The sequence below is a fragment of the Psittacula echo genome (genome assembly GCF_963264785.1).
Source record: "Psittacula echo genome assembly, chromosome: 2".
NCBI classification, from domain to species: domain Eukaryota; kingdom Metazoa; phylum Chordata; class Aves; order Psittaciformes; family Psittacidae; genus Psittacula; species Psittacula echo.
The window spans coordinates 85,241,765-85,264,536 of NC_137737.1; the positions used below are offsets into that span (position 1 = coordinate 85,241,765).

Below are 22,772 nucleotides of genomic sequence, written 5' to 3' on the forward strand. Positions count from 1 at the left end.
AAAATATTTGGTCTTCAGGACAGAGACATTAATAACCAAAAAAATTAAGGTGCATTTTTCTGTCTGGAAACCAAACTATTCCCCAAATACACCTGTCCTAAACCTCAATGAAACAGAAAATATATCAAGTACTCCACCATTTTTAAAAGGCCCAGAAGCACATAGGCAATATACAGGTTGGTTTAGTAGTCACAGCCAGCTTCACTGTACAATAAACGGCAGTAAGATTTTGTGGGTCCATATGCATAGCACTCCATTGTTATGTGAACACCATACTTACGCAGCTGACCATTGCAAAACATCATGAGGTTGAGTCCTAATAGCAGCTTTGGTGAATTCCTTCAGAATATTAGGTAGCTCAGGGGGGATTCTGATCTGCTCAGCACAAAACATGGTTTCTGGAAGCGGCATGATCCGTTTGTGTTCAATCATACAGGCCTGAAAGGAATAATAAAACAGCAGTTCACAGACGCACAATGTGAATAAAAACCTGCATGTGCACATGGGGCTCACCTTGTATCCGAACTCTCTCCTGTCCTACTCAACAGCTGGGGCTACTGGAGAACTGACAGAAGGGTGAGCAGATGGGCACTGTGCATCTCCAAACAACCTTGGTGTCAACACCAAGTAGAAGACTGGAGTTGAGACACCAGCCACAGCTCTGGGTAAGGTGTTAATATGTGTCTTTAGGTAGTTTAAATCTAATCTTTCTCCTCAAGCCTACCACAGTATAAACTTGTAAAACTGGTAGTCCAGACAAGTCACACCATTCATGCCCATGTGAAAGCTAGCTGTGTTGACAACTCACCTCTGCATGCCAAGGAGAGCCTTGTCCTTTTTGTACAGGAGCTAGAGTATGTGGATTACCAAGTTTATATTATGCTTACGTATTAAACCAAACCAAAAAAATAACCTAGCAAAAAGTGACTAATCTGTGCTCCTGGCAGAGACTTTACATGAAAACCTTTCAGCCTGATGAACAAAAAGTGTGCTGCAATTATGCACTGGGCTTTGCTCATACAGGTAGGTTTGTCCCATTCAACTCTCTTGCTGCACACAGAGGTCACCTCACCTCTGTCACCCCTCCTTGCTCTTACCTTCTACTTTTCTGCTCACTCACCCCAAACCAGCCGCAGGTACCTGGCACAAAGCTGAACCCAACAGCTGAGGGCACGCAGGTCAGGCTGGCTCAGCCGTGACACCGGTTACCCGGTTTGGCGCCAAGCGGGCCCGCGGGCTGAGGGCCGAAGAACCCCTCTCTCCTTTGTCAGGGGCCGCCGCCAGGGCCGACACAATAGGCCCCAATCGGTCCGTCCGCAACAGCCGCCTCTCCTACCCCTGGCCGCGAACCCGCTGCCGGGCAACGAGGAGGGAGGAGCCGGGCGCGGGCCCAGGGGCGTAACGGGGCAGGCGGGGCCGGGCGCGAATTGTGCCGGCGTTGTTGTAGGCGGGAGCGACGCCCGCCTTCCGCAGCCGTCTGCGAGGAGCCAAAAGCGCTCGGCCGCAGGTAAGCATGGAAATGCACCACGGAGCACCCTGTGCATAATAAGCAGTGCCCCTTCTCTAAACAGACTTGGAGTGGGTTTCGGGAGTCCTCTTTCCGACAGGCAACACGTCCGGGCTTGAACGAGATGTGAACAAACGCTGACTGAGCTGCAAAACAAACATAGCCAATGTATTCCCTAAAATTCCCGTTATAGGAACTGCTGCTTCAAAGTCCTGGAAGTTCAGGACTGTAATACTGCCGATGGACTGTCCCGCCAAGCACAGCACGGGCCGTACCAGCTGCTGCTCAGCAGTGCTGCTCCAGACCTGGCACCATGGGTGCGGACAGGGCAGTGAGGGCTCTCCTGCTGCTCCAGCACTGCAGTGCTCTCTGGTTTTGCTGCGCAAGTCTTTTCTTGCCATGTAAAAGTAGTGTCATTTTCCAGGAACAGAGATGCTCCTCAAAGCCAAGTGGTTTAACATAAATCAGACAAGGAAGGGTAAGTAATCTCCCTGCCCCAACCTCATGGTATGTTTGATTTCTCCTTATATAGGGGCAAAAAAACCCCAAAAGTGGCTACGCAGCTTTGGCACTGGCCAGTACTCAACAAGCAAGAGATAACAGCAAGTAAGCCTGTAAACTGCAAAACTGATGTGCAGTGTTGTGAAATTATGTTGGTACTGCTCCATGCCTCAGTGTTACTTTGAATTCCAAACATTCCATTTAGTTTGGAACAGAATTTGACCTTTGGAAATGCCATCTTCTAGAAATGCCTATTATTGAGTAACTTTGATTTCAGCCTATCATTTCTCAATTTATGGTGACTTCCAAACTAAGAACTTAAGAAGCAGAGCTTGTCTGGAATAATCAGACTTAATAAAATCCCTGTTAACCATGCAATTCTTTAGTTCCAGTCAATCCGTGCAAGAACTGAAATATCAGAGTAAGAGAACTCTTAACTTACAATTATACTTTGTAAAAGCTGTTCCCTTACCCGTTTCATAAGAGGGCTTCCTTTTTTTGGTGTCCTGAACTTTGTACTACTGAGATTCAATTCCCTGCCTGATGTTTTTACCACCTGCAACACTGTTTTTACCAAGAAACCCCACTCATTGCTTAGGCTGTATGCTGCCCTTTCACGGGGTGAGCAGAACAAGAACACTGACCCTGCCACGGAGAATTTCCAGTCTAGACATAAATGAGCAGACAGACAGTGCAGTATGCAGAAATGAAATAACACTGATCAGTATGTCAGGCAGTGGAGTCAACACACCAGGCAGAGGGCTTCTTATGGAGTTCTCTGAAGAACCACAGGGCTGCTGTGCAGTTTTATGAAGACCTTTGCTCGAGCTTAGGGAAAAGCAAGGAAGGAATTAATGCACTCAGCTGAAAGGTAACATGAGTACTGTAACTGGTGTTGGAGCTGGCATCATTGAAAATTTAATGGGAGATTAAGGTTAGATATAAGGATGAAACTTTTTACTGCGAGAGTAAAGGAAGTTGTGAATGTTCTATCTCTAGCAGTGTTCAAGGCCAGGTTGGAAAGGGCCTCGAGTAACCTAGTGTCATGGGAGGTGTCCCTGCCCATGGCAGGGGGGTTTGAACTAGATATCTTAAGGGCCTTTCCAACACAAACCATTCTGTGATTGTATCTTACTGAGGTAAGAGCTGACAGAAAATAGTTACAGGTTCCAGATGGCCCTTGGAAACAGAACAAATAACGTAGGCTTTACCCAGCAGAGAAGGGGGAATCAGAGAAAAGATAGAGAGTTTTTACTATTTTTAATCAATATAAAATAATCTGTGTAAAACCAAAGTTGTGCCACAATTAACTTCTTTCAGTAATCAAAAGATGGCTACAGAGCCATCTGACATTTCTTCGATGAAGGCCTGTAGAACTGCTAACAGCAGTAGATTCTCAACACCACAGAAGGGATACAAACTAGGCCAGGTTGCTTCTCCAGCCCCTCCAAGGTTCAGTGTCAAGTCGTGGTAAAACCACATGCACACACAGAAATTTTTTCCAGCTTGAAGAGTAATACGACCACTGCATGCTGTATTACTCTAGCAGAGATGGAAGCTTCTGGTGCAGACCTGCCAGCTGTCTTAGTAACAGCCAGTTAACTTACATGCTTACTATCAAGTTTCTATGCCAGAGGAGTACACACAGCACAGTAAGGCAAACTATCAAAATTTAAACCAATAGAAAAGCAGTGTTACTTAATTCCTGTTCTATACAACTTCCATCTCCCAAAACACATGCAAAACAAGGATATAGGGAGATGAGATTTTGTAAAAATCCACGATGGACAGTTTCGGAAACAAATTTCACCTGGGATCTGTAAAGCAGTGCAAAAGCAAGCACAACTGTTTGATTTGAAGCCAGTTCTCCCTAACAAAGAGTGAATACAGATAATGTAAGCTACAGTAAAGTAGCTACAGTTCACACTGCATGACTGGTTCATGCCTGGTTCAGTTTCTTCTGTTATGACTTGCAAAACAACAGCAATAAGAAATTGCAAAAAGGCTTTTTCTTAATAAATTTTAATGTTAAGACCAGTTTGTCTGGATAAAAACACAAAGTTACAAGAACCACACTACTGCAAATTCCGCATGATGTGCAGGAGTGCTCGCAATCTTTGAGTAATAAGACCATTTTGGACCTGTTTATGAAAGATATGTCAAAGACAGAATCTTGGTGTAAGAAAGAATGTATGTTACCAGTGAGTTTAATATTGTGAAAATATATCTGTCCCACAACGTACACCACTGTAAATAGTCAAATGCGGTATTTATGCACATCAAAAATATATTGGGCGAATACTCAATTTAGCATTTAGTCAGCAATAGTGAATGAGAGAAAAACATTTTGGTTATTTTTCTATGATTTCAGTTCCCTGGAAGTTTCCTAATAAATCACTCCAAAGGGTAATATTTATGGTTCAAAACCATCAGGACAACAGTGATTCTGTGAGATAGTAGTTTCTGACCTTCTGATAGTGACAGCCCAATCCTCTTGCCACTAGATTCAGATGCATTTGGCTTGTGCTCACTGCCTCCAAACATGAGTACAGACACTGGAAAATGAACTGCCACCATCACAGCGTGGACCACATTAACTCAAAACATATCAGATCAGAGATGCAACATCAATAAAAGGAGATGACACTCTCAAAGCACCTGCCAAGCGATTCTCAAGTATTAATTATATACATATATGGTCAAGTATGGAATACTGAAGGACAGTGTACCGAGTAGCAAGTTTAAATTTCCATCGATTTTCTGATTGCTGCAATGGATACTCACATTTCCCCCATTTAATCTACAAGAGATACTGTGATCTAAGCATATGATTTGATGCTATTTAAAGCTTTGCGATACTGTTATGTAGTTTCTTTAAAATATATACATAAAAATCCCCCAAATGTTACTGCAAAAGAACTCTTATCTACATATAGAAATAGCACAGACTTGATTTGGTGGCTCATGTTTGACTGTGTCCTTGCAAAGAAATCTGCTAACTTTTCCTTGCTTGTTTAATAGCGTATGTGTTTCCCTGCCCCACAGGCAATAAATGGTACAAGGTAAATTACTTCCCCAATATTATTCCTGTAAAAATTCACAGTGACCAATTCCAAAAGAAAAGAGATACTTGCTGCAGGTCTCTTTTTGTTTGTTTGTTTGGGGTTTTGTTTTTAAGTAATTGTGCAATATAAAACTCATACTACAATTTGCAACTTTGGTAACTTACAGAAAAAAATATTTCAGGCTCCTTAGTTAAGGACCAGGTCAAAAAGGTGCTTACACTCTGTTGTTTCTGTGCAAACACATCAGATAAGGTTCATCCCTCCCCCTGAGGTCCTGAAAATTTCTATTATTGATAAGAAACTGGCTACAATTTCAGTTATGAACCTATCTAATTTTCCTTGGTACCTTTAAATGCTTACATCACCTAACCTTAGTAAATTATTTACTGTTTCAGTTCAGGAAATGCTGATTCCTAAAGCAAATACCACCCCCCTTTTGTCCCCCCCACCATCTCCCCCAACAAAAACACCCAGCTGAGTCTCAACAAGTACATCTGAATTCTCAGAAGAGGAAGTATTTTCTTGATTTAACAGCAACTGTACAATATTACAAACTCAGACACATGAAGAACAATCAGGCAATAGAAAAATGTACAACAGCTTTGGTGTTATACAAAATAATAAAAAAGACTTGACAGCAAGATACATAGTTCATTATGTTCTTACCACAGCCACTTCATTGCTGACTGTAAGACAGTTACTTACTTCTGATATTCTCTGTGTGGCTCTTCCACTCATGAAAACTCATACTATATTACTACAGTAAGAACTGTTATGAACACCATAAAGTAAGCTCCAAATATTATAAAAACATCTTGCCTCTTTGCAGTATTGCTTTGTGGCACATTGTCAACAGAACAGCAGTCCAAAATAAAGTGACAACTAGATTTAATAAATTAATATACTTTTTTAAAGATGTACAATGCACATTCTTTTTAATCCAAGGTTTTAGGGTGTCAGGATACTTCTATTTACACATATACAGGCCTCAGACAGCATTGATAACATCAGAAAAATGCAGATAAGGAACACAGCCTTAACTGCTATCTGGATGCTATTAACAGAAGCCAAAACACTGCTGAGAGCATTACTGGAAGAGATATCCAAAGACTGAAGAAAAGTCTATGAAAAAAAAGGACATGTAAAGGCAAAGGGAAGGTCAAGATGTTTAATATGACCATCTATTCTTGTGAAGACTGAGGTGGAGTTGTTGATGTGCCTTGTTTACCAGACTTCCGTTCATAATTCACAAGTCGTTGCCCGACAAGGTACCTGGGATTATAGTGAAAACAGTGAGAAATTAACACAAGTTAATGCAATTCTGTAACACAAATCTGCTTTATCTCCTTTGTTGCGGAAGTAGGTTATCAGTTCAGTAAAAGTTGTTCCACATGTGATTCCCCTGACCCTCCCAATAGTTTTCATTTTTTATCATCGCCAACCATCCTCATCTTTTTTCTTAACATTCAGGCATGGTATAAGGGAATATAGGCATTACAGGTTTGTGTTTACAGCCTCAACTTTGGTACTCATACAAGCTAAATGAAAATGTGAAATATAAAGAATGTGTTTGCATTATTTTATACCCAGTCCTTTGCTGGATGGCAATTTTAAGAGCATCTTCACAATGTTTGTTTGAGCCACCATTACTTGAACATCTGGAACAATTCATATAAAACCAATGACTGCTAAATGAAGTTCTCAGCTCAAAAAAAGAACCTGTCACAATGCAGAACATGTATTGGATGAGACAAAGAGAGGCTTCTGTCTATAAAGAGTATCTTATACATAAAAGAGTATCTTTCATTTATAAAGGCAATCTGTTCCTGTGTTTATCTACCTGAACTACAGATAAAACATTTGCCAAGTACAGTTCAGGTCTGCCTTAGAGGGTCGTAAGTCCAGAAAGCTTCTCAAAATCCCTTTTAGCCCTAAGTATCTACAACACCTTCATTCAATCTGAAGTTGTTATCACAATTTAAAGTGTAAAAATTAACACACCCCCCTATAACACTGTATACTCACTTGTCATTTTTAATATGTTCATAAAGGCGCTTGAACTGGCGGACTTGGAAGGAGAGAATTCCCATCAAAACCACGACCATAAGCAGAAAAGGATAAATTCGTCGCTGAACAAGGTTTTGCATTTCAGCGGTAACTCCTGCAAAACAGGACACAAACCCCACATAATCTAACACTGCTAAAGTTTCTCACGCGTCTCTGCTTCTCTGCCTGCTTCTGCACTTTCTGTTGCACTGTAACTTCAGTAAAAGGGATGTGAAATGAATAGCACAACCATTTATCTCACAGATCCAACATAACAGCTGCTGTTCTTTTACATCCAAAGCATTAAAACTGGAAGTTTTCCATTAACACAGTAAAAAAAAAAAAAAAAAAAAGCATCTTATCAGCTTTTTCTTGCTTATTGACTTCCTTATAACTTGTGTCAGAAAATTAGACACTAAAATCTGCATTCAAGTGAGAAGTTGAAGAATAAAATGGGACTTCTTTGAACATGTAACATCAAAACTAACTAGCAAGAGACAACTGCTGATGAAAAAGCACACCTGCCCTGCTTGTAAGAAAATTTTTTCCCCAACTATGAAGAGATAAGAAAACCTGAAAAAAAACCCAAAACATTTTAATACTGAATGAAAAACTCAACCCATATTTTCACCTGTTCTAAGCTTCCTTTAGAATCTGACAAGTCAGAAAAGATGTCCTCAAGTCAGTATAGCTTTTAAACAGAGATTAAAGGTTGTCTAAACAAGAAAGGAATTAATCGTCCCTTTCCCAAACTAGCTAGATATGTAACAGGAGAAATGTAGGTATTATGCTGTCCCATACTGTCAATGTATTCTGCACTTAAGTTTTTAAAAGACAGTCAGAATAATATATTGCATTTCTCAAAAAATCCCAAACTTTTAAGATGACACACCAGTTCTTAAGGATTTACATTTGCTGGCAGAATAGTGGTGTGTGTTTGTTTTTAAATAACCCAGAGCATGAAGCTTTATTTCCACAGATATATTTGCATTGCTCTAAACCATCAGATAATGAAAGGTATTCTGAATATATACATACCTAATAAAGGTACAACACCAGAGGCTATGATGTATGGTACACACAGGGAAAGCAACAGAACAGAGATTACAGGTGCTGCCAGTTTACGGATTATGAAGTGTAAATCAATGTTACGAATCCCATTTGCATATACCTAAGAACAAAAAGTCAGAAGTAGAAAGGATCCATTAAAAAGCCACGCTTTGCGCTTACATTAACAATTACAAGGTTTGACACAATTCTCCTTATGAGAGGAAACAGGTGTTCCAAAACTTGAAGAAAACCATGATGGCCACAGTCGAAGAAGGAGAAACTCCATACTAATCTACATCAGGGTTCCAGGAAATCATTTAAACAGTGCCCAGGAGAGCAACTTAATCTTGAGTAGTATTGTGATTTGGTTGCAGGAGTGCAAGAGACCAGTTGAAAGATCATTAAATATAGCTGTGGATGGTGGTTTTATGGATGATGACCTGAGATTGCTTTGTGCTGTTAGCTTGCCAAAAGAGGATCCTGTGTATGCTAGTAGAGCAAATCTATTAAAGTTGGTAACAAGGGCAGAAAATACGATCTTATGTTTTAGTTGGCTGGGCAGACCAAAGCTTCTGCATGTGGAATCTGTGCCTGAAGAAAGGGCCTCCATAACTCCTAAGTTTCTGCAGCTACTATCAGGAGCCAAGGTCTCAACATGACTGATCACAGGAAAGACCAGTTCCAAATGGCTACCACATGCAGCTAGACAATGGCCTCTGTCCCACAGCCTGGATGCATCCATTTCTCAGGATGGCTCAGGAGAATGTGTGTACAACAAACAGCACCAGGGAAGGCATTCAAAATGGAAGGAAGAGCTGTTGTATGCATGAAAAGGTACTCACAGAATTAAGATTAATTTCTCCAGTGTGACACCTACAGCAATTAGTAAATGGTTTAATACCTGGGACTATATGCTAGATTTGAGAGGCCACCTCCTGTAGAGAGGTCAGGACATGCATCATAGCCACTGCATATAAGACAGGGTTGAAAAGTTACTTTCTGACAAACAACTAAGATACTTAATTGAGACAGCAACCATAGAACTTTAAAGATTATTATCAAGAAAAAAAAACTTCTGCCAAAGAAAGCAACAGGCCATGTGACTCAGAACTGCTCACAAAACCTGTCCTGTCTTAATAATCACAGGGGAATGGAAAGACTGTCTTTCATGAATGAGCTAATCTCTACAGTTGTGGAGAAGGCAGAAATTCTGTTCTTGAGTGGCAGACTTAAATAATATCCAGTACCTGGGACACATGTGAATTCATCTGACAAAATAATGATGTTTCTCACTTTAATACAAACTTGATAAAACTGCATATACATACACTCTGCAATTGCTTGATTCCAGATTTCTGAGGTTTATTTTTGTTTTATTATTAAGTGTACCTTAATGGATTAGGCTATACAATTTAAAAGGATTCTATAAAACTAGTTGAGTTTTACTCGATTACTCAAATCACTCCATTACTACAACAGCAACTCCATTCTCCAACTCACACATTCATAAAACATTAAAAATGTATTATACAGACAATATACGCAGATAATTTTTCCCTACCTGTTCAATAACAGTTTTCAACCACCACTGGGGGCCCATCAGTGTTATGGCAGCAATTATTTTGGCATGCAAAACTCCAAGAGCCCAGTCCTAATTTTGTAAAAGTGGACAGTTAGCATTAACATCTTTTAAATAGTTTGACAACCAAAAGCTTTTAGAGCAACTTGCTAATATTACTTACAAGTGAAAAGATAATTACTTTTCTTTTTACATGGGATATTGTTTAAAAGACATGACATCTTCTGCAAACTCATAAGAAAGAGAGGATACTCTCAAGCTTAACTGACATCTATAAAATCCTCAGCTCTCTGGAACATACTAGGCTTTTTTAATTCTTCTTTTAAATTTTAATTGTCCACAAAACCCTACCAGATGTGTGAAAAGATAAACAAAGCAAGGCACTGTTCCTCAAAAAAATAATGTCATACTATTCATGGAAGAATTTATCCTTTTTACATATTTTACAATTACTATGGCATGGAATTAAAAGAACACAATTTAACAACAGGCTTCTAGTAAACCCTGCATCTCATGTGTCAGTCTCTTCTGGATTACAGATATTTGTGAGAAGTTCTTCAATAAAACCCACCAAAATTAGAATGCAAAGGCTGACAAGGGAGAATAAACAGCTGCAGAATTGGTTAATTAACTTTCTTAAAATGCTGGGGAAATATATTTTCTTTAAGCAATTATTTAAAAATACAGCTTTTATTAACATCTGTTACCCCAGATACATTAAAAAAATTAAGAACTTGTTACAATAAAGTCCATGTTAAAGTTTCTTTGTGTTTGCTCAAGCATGTAACCTTTGTATAACTATTCTCTTTTGTGAAAAATGGGAATTATTCCCTATTTCAATACCTCCCTGTTAATTTAGACCAATACTCAAATCCCACTAATCTGATGTTTTGAGGAAGCTCTGCCACATGAACATAAAGTCTTCCAGTATATTTAACTGCAAATTTTTAAAGAACTAAGATGATCCTAAAGCATATAAAAATTCCATTCATAGCGTGTATCATCACTGAATTAAAACCTTGTATGAAAAAAAGTTCAGCTAAAACTCTTGCTGCATAACTGTAGGCAGAAAGCTTTCCAGAAAGGTCAGAGTATATACGTCTGTGTGTAAGTGTATACAACTATACTAACTTCTGTATATATCTTTACAATTATGCTACTGAAAAAAAAAAAAAAAGCCAATCACTAAAATGCAAAGACCCTCTAATGTCATTCCACAGAGTTTAGCTTTTCATACTTTGAATTCCTAACCATACCCCTTTGGTTGAAATAATCCTCACATCCAGACTGGATGTCTTTGCCACATAGAAACACACTTGCAGAAAATGCTCTGAAGCACCCAATCAACATGAAACTAGAACTTCCATACTCCTGAATTCTAAGTAAAGAAATGTATCAACAGCAGAAGAATGTGAGCAACTGACCTGCCAAGGATAGAAGAGAGGTGTTTGATCCAAAGGAACTCTCAAAGGTGCAACAATAACTAGTTCAAACAGAAGACCAAGTAAAAGTGGAACCACACCAGCTAGCAGTATAGCCACTATTAATGTCTTCATTATCTAAAAAAAACCCCACAAAGGCACCTAATTAATATCTTCATCAGAGGATTCTTTTTGTTTAAACTTCAAAATGTAATTTAAGCTATACAGAGAAAGCTGGAGGGGGGAAAAAATATACACAGACCTTTAATTAATACATATATACCCCTAAAAATAATGTTCTTACGTACATAGTTTTGCAATGCAAGTTTTCAAGACTGGTTTCTTCTACTCCAAGATTCCCTCCAGAAAAAGGAATGACTGTGCTTGAATGTGTAATATTACTATACTTAGGCAAGAAATCTACTACAGAAATTTTCAAAATCAAAACTGAAATAAAAAGGTGGGATATAAATTTGTTGCCATGGTGAGAATCTGAACTCATAACAATAATAAAAAATATTTAAAAACATTAATTTTAACAGCACAAAGATCTGACAAATTATAAAGATCTTCCTGAAAATATGCATCAAGCTACTTTGTAGTTACACGTTGTTCATCATCATCTGTCAGCTTTACTAGTTGTTTTTCTTATCTGATACTGTCAAGTTGCTAAATGAGTAATAGTTAAGCCTCCAGGTATATGTGAAAATGTAAATGTATTCAAGGACACATTACACAGGGTAATCTAATGAAACATACTCACTTTTAAAGGAAAACAGAAAAAACAGGCACATACTATAAAACTCCATATATATATATATATATATGTGCAAACTTATTTATACTGATGGCTTAATATTGTGCTAAGTGGCTTCCAAAAATACAGTTAGCCTATGCAGTGAGAATGTAAGCTGCAAAAGCTTCAAAACAATCTGAAAAGGAAAGCGTAATATACATAACACAGTAAAACCTGGAAGCAAAACTGAAAGAACAAGTTTCATTAGTTACTTTCTTAATAATTAAATGAAATGTTTTTCTCTGGACTCACCATGAGAGACCATTCTTTAACCTTCTGAAAAATTACTCGACGACCCTGCGGCATCCAGGCAACCAGCACTGTCACTGCTCGGATAGTTAGCCAACATACATAAAGACCACACGCAGCTGTGTACAGCTCATGTATTTTGGCAGTCCCCGTCCAAAATGACATTAACCATCGGCCAGCAAATACTGAAAATATAAACACTGTTAAATAGAGTAATCCTTTTTGATGTATTAAGGAAGGATGCCTATTAAAAAATACTTATAAATTTATTGTTAAATACTAATGCACAAATATTATTCAACATAGAGCAGCATTTTACTACTATACCCATACAGCACAAATACGTGAAGCACAATGTAAATAGTTACACAGGTGATGCCAAATACATATGTGGGATTTTTCCCCCCTAAAATGTCATTACACAAGCAATGTGATCTGAACTACAGCAAAACAAAGCACTATTCAGAACTCTCTGACAAAAATGGGAGACTCATTTGCTACATTTCACTTTTTAATCATGTTTCTATTCACTAGTATTACAGTGGAATTATTTTACATAATAATATTAAAACCATAGCAAAATTAGTATCATTATTAATACAAGGAAGTAAAAATGTCATGGTACAATGGTAGCCATGTTATAAAAATCAAATGAGTTTACATGTCTTAATTTATTCCAAATTATTTTTAAAAATCCTCTACAAAGTGCTTTTGATTTAGTTAAAGTACTTAGTCATACAATTTTGGGAAATGGTATGTATATACTTCAGAGTCTCCCAGTGACCTGTCATGATCACATCTTCAGAATATTTCATTGAAAAAGATACCATAGAAGACCTGGTAGCAACCTATGTATTTTCCTTCTCTAAATGGTAAAGCAGGTGCAAGAGTTTAAATTCTCTTTTTCTCTCAATACTACTACAGAGATTGTCTCAGCATGTGAAGCCCGCCCTTAGAAGAAAATTATTCTACAACAAAAAAATGAAATAGCAATCTCTGTCATTTAAATACAAGTATTATCTCTTACCATTTACATTTTAGATTCTTAAAATATGTTGATGTACCATTAAAAACAAGACATCATTTTACATGCTTTCTCCTTTCAACTTAATAGTTTCAAAACATCTGCCACTGTTGAGCATGGCAACATGCTGAGGTCGTTTCACTGTAGGTTCACAATAATGGACTTACCTGGTAAGGTAAGGCAGATAAGACTAGCAATCAGTAATGTTATGCACATGAAAACAATCAAAAGAAATATCTGAAAGAGGAAAGAGAAACAGTTCATAAGGAAGTTATTTAACCAAAGCAAATAAAAACATATAAAAAGACGTGTCATCCTAGAAACACAGCTAAACTAGAACACTCAAACACAACTCACGTTTCACTGTATAAATAAATCAGCAATAAGAAACCTATCCACAGTATACAAAGCACATCTAGTGTTCCTTATTTCTTTTAGAAGTTCACATCAGTTGTCACAACAGTAAAAATTAACATTTGAATCCAGAATGACTTAAGACTTTTGTTGTGTTACATTAAAAAATAATCCATTTCTGCACTGATCAGCATGACTCTCAATTAAAGGTTTCTCTGTGTGCCAGATAAGCAAGACAGTGGCTTTACAACAACGAAAAAGCCTGCTGAGAGAGTTCTTCCAGATGCCCTCAGGTTTATGTGACCAGCAGCTGACAGCAAAGCTGGCAGCTAGTTAGTCAGATTTACATCTTATCAGAGAATTCTCATGTACTCAATCTCTTTAAGTATTTGAATGTCTATAGCACCACATGTTATGAAATTCTGTTTCAATAATCAAAGCCACACAAAAAGCAATGGGGAAACTAACAGTTTATCATAATAGACTACTGAGAAAGTTAAACCTGTAACACACATTTTCCTTGATGGGACTTTTTGGGACAATGTAGATCAGTTGCATCTCTACATTAGGATCTCCAGTACTGCTTAAAGGAAAATCTTGATTTTGTAAGTTTGATTTTTTTTTTTAAAAAGATTTGATTTTTTTGTACAAAATCGTGTGATTTTGTAAATGTTAGCCTGCGTGAAGAGGGATGATACCACCATACCCAGCTACTTGCCAGGTGACAGCCATGTACCCTTTTTCACACAAAATACTCTCTTTAGGGTTAGAGATCCCAAATGACAGGAGGACGAAAACTGGAGTAGCTGACAACTGGACTGCAGACAAAAAAAAACCTCAATGGTGAGGAAAACATGGTGTGAATTGCTTGGGACCAGTACTGTCTAAACAATTTGTTACTTAGGGAATGCCAGAGGAAAGTCAGTCCATGTGGGAGTAAACAACACATGAAGGACTAAAGCCAGAATGAAGCTTTTGAACACTACAAACAGCTGCTTCTTGGATCAGTGGGAACATACAAGAGGAAGAGCAACTCCTGATTTGGACCTAAATAATGCACAGGCAGCCAGTCACTCTTAGGAGAGACGCAGCACTGACAATAACGGCAATATATTCAAAGATCTTGCAAATCTCCCTGAAGTTGCCACAGCAAAGAGTAAACTAAAAATGGCTTCCAGAAGATGGAATAGATCTGTGTGTGTGTGTGTGAATAAATCAAACCAATCCAGAAAATGGATGAACTTTGATAAGTGAAATTCAAAACTACAGCCAAAGGGATTTCAGAAATAGCATACCAAAATCCACGAGAAGTAATGATAAATTTATTTGTATAGATAGGGTGTCGTTTGGGGTTTTTTTAATTAAAAAGGATTAACAATAAAGTAATAAAATCTAAAAATCCTCAGAAGAAAGTTTGCAGAGAGTTTGCAGACTCTGCTGACAACGGTGGGTTATGAAAGGAAGGCTAAAAGGAATATAAGGCAGCAGCAGGAAAATTCAACAAATTCCATGCATCTGCATTTGTTCGAGCGGCTTTGGGAGGTTTGTTTAGAAAAGAAATGAGTTGGAAGAGTTATATGGATTGGCTGATAAAACTGATAGGCTGTTATGTAGAATAATAATACTACTAAAAAAATTTCTGATCATTTACGATTAGCAGTATATGCTTAATTAAATTAAAAAAAAAATAAATATCGAAACCAGATTTTTACCACATGCGTATTTGTAACTGAAGTAACAACGGATGAGTTCTGTTGCTTGCTCAATCCGTATGGACATGATGAGTGCATTCTAGTGGAAAACATTCTTACATAATAAAAACTGAATATAAACCACCTTCACTTCAGGGTTCCTACAACTCGGATAAAATGAAGTGGAAAAAGAAAAAAAAAAAAGAGCACAGAAAAGATCAGATATTTAACACTGGGTTTTTTTTTTTCCTTCTCAAATGCTTAAAATCCCAATTGAGAAAGTAATTAAAATACAGCACTGTTCCCTAGTGGAAGTCTGTGGGAAACACATTTCGCTTAAGATGAAGTTATCAAAGTAGAACCAAGGTCAGTATACTAAAAATTACAGCTGAAGCACCTACAGTGATGCTGAGTGATTCATTACTTAAGTATTTCTAACAAGTGGAACGAGGGACATAGAATTGCATCAGTGAGCTACCATGTGTCTGAGATTGTGCAAGTGCTTGAAAACAATCTCTTGAAAACAATGGATCAGATTTTCTATTAATTTCTATATTCTGTCGAATGTCTCCAAAGAACTACTTAAAATATCTAGATGAAGGTAAGCAGACCACGAAAAAGAGTCTTCGGCAGCCGAGTATGAAACTGCTTAGTTATTATCACCAGGTCAGCAACCCAAATTACTGAAAGCTTATAGTATGATGATTTTAGCACATGTCCTTATCCAGGAGCATCCACAAAAATAACTCATATAAAGGTATTTCTAGAAAGTATTTAATGAGTCCCTAGGTTAACACAGCCCTTACTTGAGAGTCATTTTAGAGGGGAAAATCAGCAATCAGGTATAGCGAATTATTTCCCACCTCGGCCCCAAAGCCCCAACTTCAAACACCCAGAAGCTCAACAGTATCCTAAAATGCTTCCAAATTTGCTTGCAGTTCTACAAGGTTGAGATTTAAGGGGAGAGAGGTGGAGGTGGTGAGAAAGAAAAAGCTTTATTTTGTACTTTGTCATGAGAATTCTGGTAGATTCTGCATTTTAAGAAAACTTCATAAGCAATTACGCACTGTTCTAACTTTAGCCATTACTTCCACTCTTGAGCTATACCTGGAACCATAGTGAATGAGCTGTGCTTAAGTTTATATTTATTAACTCAGAGTTCTGGTAACAACGAAACAATTTATCTATATATTATTCTAGAAATTGAAGTATTTGCCACCAACAAACTGTAGGGATCCAGAACTTTCAAGTATTGTAACACCTTTCTGTGTTTAATATAGATGCAATAAAAGTTCTCCATTTAATTCTTTAATAAAGCAAAATAGTTTAAAATACACTTTGGCTACAAGACTGAAGTATGCCCTCTTGAAAGCCATGCCTCCTGAACTACTTGTTTGCTGGAGAGTTATTCTGTTTTTCTTCATTACCAACAATTAGGAAAATAAGAACATGAACTAACAGATAATATACAACAATTGTTGTAATTGAAGGTCTTAAGTTATAGGCTGAAAAAAGCTGTATGCAAGAATAACTCTACTTTCTAAAAAGCAGAAATATGCAAATAGTACAAGATACAAACCAACATGACCCACCACTTGATTTCTGATAACATGTGGGCCAAATTTTTGCCTTTCCCTTTTCTCTTAATGCATTAGATATACCTACCCTGAGAGGGAATTTTAAAGGCCTACGATAAGGCTGGAAACCCACAGGTCCTCCTTGTTGAAGTATGGCTTGATGGGCTGCATGAAGACCTTCCCCCACAACTGGAATGGCATTATTATTGCGAGCATGCTGGTTGTTAGCTTGCTGGTTTGCATTGTTTTCATTCTCTTCCTGGTCACCAAGCAGGTAAGAATGGAGATCCCTGTAACAATCAAAGTTTCAGTTTTGTTCTGTTTGATATGAATGATAACCTTACAGAAAAAAGAGGCTGACCCAGAATGTGTACGAGCTGCATAAAACTTGTACAGGCAGATTCTTGATGAAGTAAAATAAACCATTTTCTGATAATATACTCAATGTCATCCTAAATACAGAATTTAGAAGAAAAATTTGAGTGTGGATGTAGATTAGAAGAGTGGGAATACAGCCACAAGTAAATTACTTACCTGTTTGACTGCTTTAAAAACATCTGGTATTAAAGTTGTGCATATAAAAAGGAAAATTGCATCGATATTTCAGTTCATGTAAGCAGGCAGTTCAACTGCCAGCTTTTATTTTACTGCTACTAAGATCTAGTGGAAAGAATTGCCTTCAAGCCTAAATTGTACAAGAACAGTACTGAACTGCTATAGGCACATTTTCCACAGTAGGGTCAGGGAAATTTTTTCAAGAAGATTCTATATTGCTCAAAACCTGTTCAGAGCTTTCCAAGAACATCATCCTAAAGAGAGTCAATCTACTTTAAAAAGTATTCTGTTGATACTTCTGGCATACATCAATAGCAAACAGACATTTATTTGAGTCTGATTAAAAACCTCCAAAACCAATATGAACATTTAGAATCTGATTTTCCTCAGCTTTAGCAGAATTTTTATTAGCAGTAAGATGCATGCAGCTATTCTACTGGCAAACAATGGAAACATTTTTCACAGCAGTCTGTTTTTTAGGAAAAGCAAGGGAAAAGATTTTCGTCTTTGCTCAATTAAAATTGCTGAAGAGATATTTCACAACTGTTGCCAGATGCAACAATAGAGAAAGCAAAGATATTTCTATCATCATGTCCAAAATTCTCTTCTGTCATACTTAAACATTATCAAAACATGGGCAAATTAAAACCGTAAGTTTCCAAAACGCAAACTAAGATAACAGGGTGGGGAGAGTTTCTGTATGGAAAGCTAAAATAAATATTTTGGGTTGCAATGGAAGACAAAAGTCATTTATCTCAGTCTCAGACATAGCAAAAAAAAAAATCTATCTTCATTTTAATAGTGCTGCATTGGCACAACCCACAATGAACAAGACACGATGAGAGAATGACAATATACTTTCAAGCTAAATCTAAAACTTTATGGAAACAAAATCAACCTGATTTTTTTCTTGGCTAATGTGGCAAACAACACATGAACTAAAAAATAATTTGATGTGCTAGAGCTCTGCCTGGCAGTCTAAATTAAAGAACCTCACTTTGTATAAGCATTTATTTTATCTGACAAATATAGTTTTATCTTTTAGGGACTTTTAACTTGAAAATCTCCAATTTAAAAGGTATGCACTTCTTCAGTTTAGTGTTCTAAACTTTTTTTTTTCTTCTTCTTATAGTAAGAAATGCCAGATGACTCATGGAAATGCACTGCTGACACTTACCTCTAATTTTTCCATGTAATAGGAAGTTAACAAGCTGTTAGTCAAACTATTACAGATTTTTTTTCTTTTTTTTTAACTAAGTAAATGCTGTAAGAGCATACCAAAAGAATTACTTGTCAAGAAGTAGGTACAACTACTCCTTAGAAGAAGAAAATAACTATAGAAGTTTTATATCACATATTTATCTGTAAAATAGCTTGCTTGTTAGGTAACTCTCTGGAAAGCATGCTGCTTTCATGGTGTTCTGGAATCCTTGAACTCCAGAACACACGGTAAAAGGCTAAGCTGGACACAATGTCTGTAGTTGATCTTGGTTTTCTGTACTTACAGCAAGTATCCAGCAGTAACAGTCCATGCTCGTACAAGACCTTTCAACCACTGTCTTGTATGTCCTTGTTCTAGCAAAGCTGGAAGCACCACCTGAAGCAGAAGAAGCTCTAGGGAAAGTTCACTTACTGGAGCATCACTAGAAACAATAGGAAGAGCAGAAAGTCAGAGATGAGGAACTTTCTGATAGTAATCTTTCACACTGAGTCACATTAACACCATCACAATAAAAAAAATATACTGGATGCCAACAGGAACAATACTTAGTTTTTTGGAGACATTTTTCTTTATATACTATTCCGAGGTGAAGTGCTCGTGAGTGTTTAGGCATTAAGAAAGAAAAAAATGTTGAGAAGGATTATATCAGAATATGATTTGGTCTTCTACTTGCTTTTATCATTGCTGTTTCAGTTATTGCTTAGAAACAGAAAGATACTGGTATCATTAAAAAGAAACAGTTACAGATATTCTTTTAGTCTTGAAGTAATGATAATCAGGAATGAGTATGAAAACAAACATGACAGCAACTTCACTATCAAGAAGTTGAAGGGGAAAGTGTTCTAAGGATACATAAAAGCCTAATAGCTATCATCATGGAAGTAATACAAAATGCCTTTTATTGTTCTTACTGGCTTTTTATTTTGATGTATCCACATCCCTTATATTTTTATTTTCTAGAACAATGAAGTTTAGATTAATTGAAAACAAAAAAAGTAACATATCAGTGTCACACTAATGCTCAAAGAATGCAAATACTTTTTTTTTTTTTGTTATAGGGAGACTGAAAAAACATCTTTTAAAAAATAAATGCTTACCTGTAAAGCATAACATTATATGGAAGAAAGTTAGGCAGAAGATATTTAATAATGCGTATAGGAAGCCAGAGCATGAGCAGTACAATTGATCCAAAGACAATCTGGAACAAAGAAGCTAGAAGTTAGTCCAAATAGCAGAAACAACCAAACACAGCTCCCTAACAATCTCTCTGACATGTTGCTTGGGTGTGATGGGTTAACCCTGGCTATCAACCAAGCATCTACTCAGTTGCTCGCTCATTCTCCTCTGTAGCTGAATGGGGAGAAAATAGAAGGATGGCAAGAAGACTCATGGATTGAAATAATGACAGTTTAACAGAAAATGGAAAAGCGGAGAAAAAGCCTTGATGCTGTGCAAGCACCCTTCAGCCACAGCCAAAACAGCAGTGTGTTAGCAATACTGTTTCAGCCACTAATCCAGGGCAGGACATGGGCCACTATGAACAAAATAAATATATAAATATATATTAAATAAATATATAAATAAATATGAAAACCTCCATCCCCTATTCTAGTGTGAGGCTGGTAAAAGTTCTCAATTAATTAGCTAAGTAAATTAAAACTGTGAGGGTGGTGAGGCACTGGAATGAGTTGCCCAGGGAAGTTGTGAATGCTCCATCCCTGGCAGAGTTCAAGGCCAGGCTGGACAGAGCCTTGGGTGACATAGTTTAGTGTGGGGTGTCCCTGCCCATGGCAGGGGGGTTGGTACTAGATGATCTTAAGGTCCTTTCCAACCCTAGGTATTCTATGATTCTATGATTAAAAGGTGAAGTTCAAGTAACCATCAGCTCTAACACAGTCCAAGAACATATCTTCTAAGACTTTCAGTAACAAGCAGATCTTTGCAATGTATAGGGGAGGCAATGTATGACATTTTCTTCCCAAATAAAGAAAATTTTGAAAAAAGTCCTTACCACTGATAAGATAAATCTCCTGAGATGTCTATAAATGGGCAAGTGAATCATTTCCTGCACAGGATTAAAGTCTGGATCATTCAAATTCCTGAGAAACCATAAGACACCAGGTCTCAATACCTGAAAGAAGAAATAGAAAATGATATATGAAGAGAAAATTATCTTTCTATTTTTTGTTTCTGATTTTGGGTAAGACCGCTGCAGTAAATAAGTTTTAAACATAATAAGGTTATTTGTTGAACAATGTTCAATAAAATGGTACATAGAACAAAGAAAGCATTATCAGAAAGACATAAAGAAGCAATAACCAATTACAAGCTTATTTCTCAAGTATTAATCAAAAAGAACTGAACTATATTTAGATTAATTTGAAGTCAACATCTATGTTTAAGGACTCTTTGTAACTAAAAACCTGTAAATGAAATACACTCTTATCATCATTTTGCATTGCAGTAAGTAACAGTGTGACCCTTTTTAATGTGAAATATTTAACCAAAAGTTCAACATCCTAGGTTCTCTGTGTTCCATACCAATCTTGTTCTTATAGACTTACCTCTCTCAATAAAAGGATGAAGGATGCAAAATAAAAGACGTAAACCATCCCAACCAACCAGTGCAGAAACATTGTGGTACCAGGGGCAGACTGAAAGCTCAATTCTCTATCTTTCAAAGTGGCATCAAACATCTCCTAGAAGATAAGTAGTAAACGAATACGAATAAAGTTTGGCAGTCTTCCACAGTTACTCATTTTGTTTCCCCTAGTTCATATATACTACTAGGCATTTAATTTAAATGTCTGCCTTGTTCCAACACATAAATAATTCTAACATTTAATTAGGAAAAAAAGAGGGAATAATTTACAATAAAAACAGCAAATAAAGATCAATTTCTGATCAATTTCTTTCTTCTGACAGAAAGAAGTAAACTCAAACACTAACATATACTACATAAGTTATAAACCAGTTCAAACAAAGTGGTACTGTGGTGGAAGCCAATACTTATTCCCTTAAGTAAAATTCTATTTCAACTAAGACCAGAAGAAATTCATTTTCTCCATTTCAAATTAATCACAGAAAAACTGTCCTCAATTCAAAGTAAACATATCACCTATCTTGTTCAAAACAGAAAGAGACTGGATAACTATTAAAATATGAAGTCATTACTATTTCACATAAGATGGCTACATAAATAAGTTTATTCAGTAACAAGTTTGCATTTGTATTTAAAAAAAACAAAAGAAAACAAAATTATCATTAAGCGGTACCTAAAAATCTCTTTCCTGCTGGAAACACTATGTTCATAAAAACAGAATAGTGTTGTCAAATTCTTCAACAAGTCTGTTCTCAACAAAACTTTTCCATTAAATATAAACACTGTTAAAAAAGATTTTTATCCCATTTATTTCCATTCTTACCAAAGAGCATATATCCAGCCACCAGCCACAGATGAGAGGAAACACACCAATTTCAACCACTACTAATAAGGAAACCTTTAGGAAAAAAGAGGAAAAAACCATCTCACAAGTTAAACAGAAATTGCTAAGACAATTATAATGTAAACTTAAATTGAGAGGATTTTTTGCTACACAAACACACAGGATTACCTTGACAACAATATAGCAAACTCCTAATAGACGACGTGATCGCTGGAACTTAACAAGAGCTGCCAAACCCTGAACAGTTTTGTCAAGAAAATAATATTTAAGAATACTTTATAACATAGTTTAACATGAAACACTATATTATGTGGCTTTTATAAACAGAAAATTTTATAAAAGACAGCTCTGAAAGAGGAAGTATGTATTTTATCAGGGTTCTATTTTCAAAATTGCCCATGACTCTGGAAGTCACAATCTGATATGCTGGATAACTCCCCTCAACATGCATCTAAAACAAACAAACAAAAATACTAGCACCCTTCTTAAATTCAGCATCCAAAAGTTCTCTCAAGAAATAAACAGTTGCCCTTGAATACGTCTGCCATGAGTAAGGATGTTTGAAAACTGAAGGCCTATCTTAAATGGTAGCTTTCCTTTTTATTCAGTCTGAAACAAATTCACACCTTTTCCAAGAAGAGCTGGATGCATATTATACTTAGGGAACTTGTTCTGTTTTCTTTTAGGAA

The 22,772-nt window shown here is 36.9% G+C and overlaps 2 protein-coding genes across 6 annotated transcripts in view; both read right to left on the reverse strand.

The window, feature by feature from the left end:
* ROPN1L (rhophilin associated tail protein 1 like) overlaps positions 1–504 on the reverse strand; it is a gene marked incomplete at its 5' end in the record, with an annotated part of 6,675 nt that extends 6,171 nt beyond the window's left edge. The window contains one exon of the mRNA XM_080610143.1: positions 281–504. Within this exon, the coding sequence (XP_080466269.1) occupies positions 281–504 (224 nt within the window). The remainder of the gene's footprint in view (positions 1–280) is intronic.
* Positions 505–5,568: 5,064 nt separating this feature from the next.
* MARCHF6 (membrane associated ring-CH-type finger 6) overlaps positions 5,569–22,772 on the reverse strand; it is a 46,098-nt gene continuing 28,894 nt past the window's right edge. For 3 of the 5 annotated variants that reach the window (XM_080610136.1, XM_080610135.1, XM_080610139.1), the window contains exons 13-26: positions 22,252–22,320; positions 22,063–22,137; positions 21,202–21,336; positions 20,649–20,768; positions 19,735–19,835; positions 18,921–19,058; positions 16,949–17,150; positions 13,406–13,475; positions 12,218–12,399; positions 11,173–11,307; positions 9,731–9,820; positions 8,158–8,290; positions 7,099–7,234; positions 5,569–6,345 (exon numbers count right to left, since the gene is read on the reverse strand). In XM_080610136.1, the coding sequence (XP_080466262.1) occupies positions 6,255–6,345; positions 7,099–7,234; positions 8,158–8,290; positions 9,731–9,820; positions 11,173–11,307; positions 12,218–12,399; positions 13,406–13,475; positions 16,949–17,150; positions 18,921–19,058; positions 19,735–19,835; positions 20,649–20,768; positions 21,202–21,336; positions 22,063–22,137; positions 22,252–22,320 (1,677 nt within the window). In that variant the 3' untranslated portion in view covers positions 5,569–6,254. The remainder of the gene's footprint in view (positions 6,346–7,098; positions 7,235–8,157; positions 8,291–9,730; positions 9,821–11,172; positions 11,308–12,217; positions 12,400–13,405; positions 13,476–16,948; positions 17,151–18,920; positions 19,059–19,734; positions 19,836–20,648; positions 20,769–21,201; positions 21,337–22,062; positions 22,138–22,251; positions 22,321–22,772) is intronic. The other 2 variants (XM_080610138.1, XM_080610137.1) reach the window with 2 other exon arrangements.